Genomic DNA, 3,809 nt, shown 5'->3' with positions numbered 1-3,809 from the left:
CTGACCACTTCCACTGACACAGCCCCACTGACCTTCATTCCAACAGCCATGGGCATTGTGTTTTCTGAGGCTTAATTCGAGGCTCTGTCTCTCGCCTGCTTGAAAATATCCGTGGCTCCCAACTACCCACAAATAAATGTGGAAATTCCAGCATTTCGGGCCCTTCACCATCTGTCCCAAATGACGTTTTCTTGGCATATCCCATAGAGCATTTCCAGGTCCCCAACTTGTACTTCTCTTGCCCACCTGTCCCCTCCACTCCTAACACTCTCTGTCCTCCTCATCCTGCCAGGCTCCTGTTTATCCTCTGAGATCCCTGGAAGCCCCCCACCCCACATGCTGAGCACTGCCATCACCCCGTCTTCACTCCCTTGATAGTTTATGCACATAGTTACTCAGGGAATGGGGCCATGTGTGACGTGAGCCCGGCACAGTGCCTGACGTGGGGCCAGCCTTGGTCAACACTGAATTCAAAGGTGCTTACCTTTTGTATGCTACAGACTTCCCTGGGCATCTGGCAAAGCTCGCGGAGCCCTTCTCGGAGTTATGCTTTCAAATGCATAAACTAAAATACGACGGATTGCAAATAAAACCGATTTCATTGAAAACACCCAACTATCTGTGAATGAAATCTGTGACTAGGTTAAGGCATTGAATAAGGATCTAGTGGTACGTTCTGATGCCTGTCACTTCCAAATACTGAGCAGCATAGACAGTATTTCAAAGCATCTGCACCAACTGAACGTGACAGGAAAATATCCGGCAGGAACTGCTCCCATCAGGGCGGATCGTAGGGAACTGCCAGTCTTGCACCGGTTTTGAGCTACGAGAGCCGTGACTGCGTATGGCTTCCTCTCCTTTTATTCGGGTTTGTTGCCTTCACTCGACTTGGGGGAAATGCACGAGATCAGGGAGATGTGAGTAAAATGGAAGATGATTTTTCCTCATCCAAGTTCATGGACCCCTCGGATTAGATCAGGGACCCCCTGGGGAGAGATCCCTTGAGAGCCCCGAGTCCAGGACTCAGCCCCTAGTTGAAGTCTTTGCGCGCAGGGGCTGCCCGGGGCCTCCCTCTCCCCGAGCGTCCGTCTAACGGGCCTGGGTCTCTGCCTCCCCGCAGGCTCCCTGTTCCCGCAGCTGAAGCCCTCGGAGGGGGTCTTCAAGGTCATCTTCTGGCTCGGCTACTTCAACAGCTGCGTGAACCCGCTCATCTACCCTTGCTCCAGCCGCGAGTTCAAGCGCGCCTTCCTCCGCCTGCTGCGCTGCCAGTGCCGGCGTCGCCGGCGCCGCCGTCCCCTCTGGCGCGTCTACGGCCACCACTGGCGGGGCTCGACCGGCGGCCCGCGCCCCGACTTTGCTCCCGGCCGCGACGCCGCGCCTCCTGGAGCCCCGCTGGCCCTCACCGCGCCCTCGGCCCCCGGCTCCCCCGGCGCGCCCGAGGCGCAGGCGCCTGTCGCCGGTCGTCGGAAGCCGCCCTGCAACTTCCGCGAGTGGAGGCTGCTCGGGCCGTTCCGGAGACCCACCACCCAGCTGCGTGCCAAGGTCTCCAGCCTGTCGCACAAGATCCGCGCCGGGAGCGCGCAGCGCGCGGAGGCCGCCAGCACCGTGCGGGCGGAGGTGGAGGCGGTGTCCCTGGGAGTCCCCCAGGACGTGGCCGAGGGCGCCACCTGCCAGGCCTACGAATTAGCCGACTACGGCAACCTCCGGGAGACTGATATTTAAGGACCCCGATGGAGGCCGGGGAGTGTGCTGGGGGGAGGAGGAAAGGGGGTGGGGGAAGGGGGGAGGAGGGCGGTGAGGGAGGCTGGCTTTGTTCAAGAGACCAAGGCCGGTTCAGGGACCCAGACATTGATCAGAGCGGCTGCTCTGGGGCCTCCCTGAGGAACTGGGGCGGGGGTACGGCCCCCTCCTGGACGCAGGTGCCTGGAGCTCTTCCTTTTGGAGGAAGGGGCTGCGGGTTCCGGGGGGGTCTCTGTTTGAGAAACACTGCCCCATCCATGCCCTGAACCCTGGACAGACAGCCTCAGGTGTGGCGAGGCAAGCCCGCCCCTTCTCTTGGGGAGGAAAGGGCACAGAGGCCCTGCCTGGCTGTCCCCAATGCCCCCCCCAAGGGAAAAAGTCAATGGGACCAGGGCTTCTCCATGGACAAAATTTCTCCTTACGGCCGACTGGAGGAACCCCGTGGACCTGCCGCCACAACCACCAAGTTATGGTGGCAGATTGGATGACCATCCTACAAGCCTGTCGTATTTACCCATGGACCCACTCTCCCCTACAGTGGCTCCTCCATGCATACCCCATCACCTGGCCCTGCCCCTCATTACGTCCCAAGGGCCTTACTGTTTACACTCTGTACATAGTGCCTGTGCCCATCACTTCTTGCCGGGATCTGGAGCCATCAAAGGGGGAGAGCTTTATTTGTCATTTTGAGACATATTTATTGGTAAGAGTACTTCTATTTTGTCCAAACTGTGCAAACGGCCCCTCTTTAGCTTGTGACCCATAAAGAACTACTTTTTTTTTTTTTCTAAACTCCTCCAAGTTCTAAAGCCCCACTAGAGGATAGACTGGGTCTGCATTCACTTTTCTAGTTTCAACTTAACTATCATTAACTGATGGCTGCTATCCTCCAGGACTTTTCACATGACCAAAGGACTCAGGGGTTTTGTTGGCTTTTAAAATTCACATGATTAGTCTTGGCAACCAAACAGTAATTATAATTTCACTTTGTCAGTCTCCCCAGATGAAGCTGTGAGGCCCTGAGGGCCTCAGTGAGGAAGGTGGCCATCAGTTAAATGGGTGAAACATTACATGAAAAAAATATACAAGCCCAAGTAGACAAGTGTACATGGTGAGCGAAAGAACACCTAACTAGGAACCATGCTTGTTAGCTTTGAGTGAAATGTCCAACACTTGTCCTATTCTCAAGAGATTGCAGGTAATTCAGTCTTCAGCTGGATAATATCAACCGCATACATACAACCAGATTTGGGTGGTGACTGTGGTCCAGCGGAAAGCTGGTTGGGTGATACCCCAGGGTGTCTGGAGTGGGAATGTTCTAAAACTGGAAGAGCCAGTTGCTGGGGCCAACACGGACCAGTAGTTTGAACCAGAGGTTTCCATCCTGTACTGAGGAAGTCATCCGTTTGAAAGGTCACTACAATTTTAGACCTCTCACCCCAATTTTATAAGGTAAAAAGACAGCCAAGAGCAGACATTTCATACTGTGGGTCTATAGCGCATTCTAGACTTTCAGGCCTGGCATCCCCCCAAGGCACAGAAAGCTCATTTAAGGCAGGTGCTGGGAACATGCCACACACCCCCAAAGAGGGCCCACGTTACAGCACATTGGCCACCCTAAAGCTGGGGACACTGGGACACAGTCCTTGCTGTCTTCTCACAGAGGTGGGGCCATCCCTCAAATCAGTAGTCAGTGAAGGGCCTGACCCCCTCATCCGGGAATTGAATATTGGGCTCCTGGGCAGGGGTTCCAACAGCAGGGGAGGGTCTCTGAGCAGGCGAATGTGGGCTCCCACATGCCAGGGCAGTTGAGCCCACAAGAGGTCAACAGTGGGGACAAGGGAGCAGGTTGGGGAGGGAACCTTCATAAGGGGGGTTTTAGGGGGTCCTCCCTGCCCCGGATAACCCACAAGCTGTGCAGGCAGGTGGGGCTGGCCCCTTGCCCGGTGCGTTCTCTAGGCACAATGATTAATCTGCAGAATGTATGTGATGTTCAAGCCTCAGCCCCCATCTCCTGGGCACAAGCCCTCTGCACACAGCTGTCTCCTCCTGTACCCCATATCAAGCCT

At 55.8% G+C, this 3,809-nt stretch overlaps 1 protein-coding gene across 1 annotated transcript in view; it reads left to right on the top strand.

Annotated features, from left to right (window-relative positions):
• Positions 1 to 1,722, top strand: part of ADRA1D (adrenoceptor alpha 1D) — a 99,389-nt gene extending 97,667 nt beyond the window's left edge. Inside the window, exon 5 of the mRNA XM_034641607.1 lies at positions 1,121 to 1,722. Within this exon, the coding sequence (XP_034497498.1) occupies positions 1,121 to 1,722 (602 nt within the window). The remainder of the gene's footprint in view (positions 1 to 1,120) is intronic.
• Positions 1,723 to 3,809: the final 2,087 nt, after the last annotated feature.

The sequence above is a fragment of the Ailuropoda melanoleuca genome, chromosome 13 (genome assembly GCF_002007445.2).
Source record: "Ailuropoda melanoleuca isolate Jingjing chromosome 13, ASM200744v2, whole genome shotgun sequence".
Taxonomy (NCBI): Eukaryota; Metazoa; Chordata; class Mammalia; order Carnivora; family Ursidae; genus Ailuropoda; species Ailuropoda melanoleuca.
This window is presented reverse-complemented; position numbering and strand designations above follow the sequence as displayed.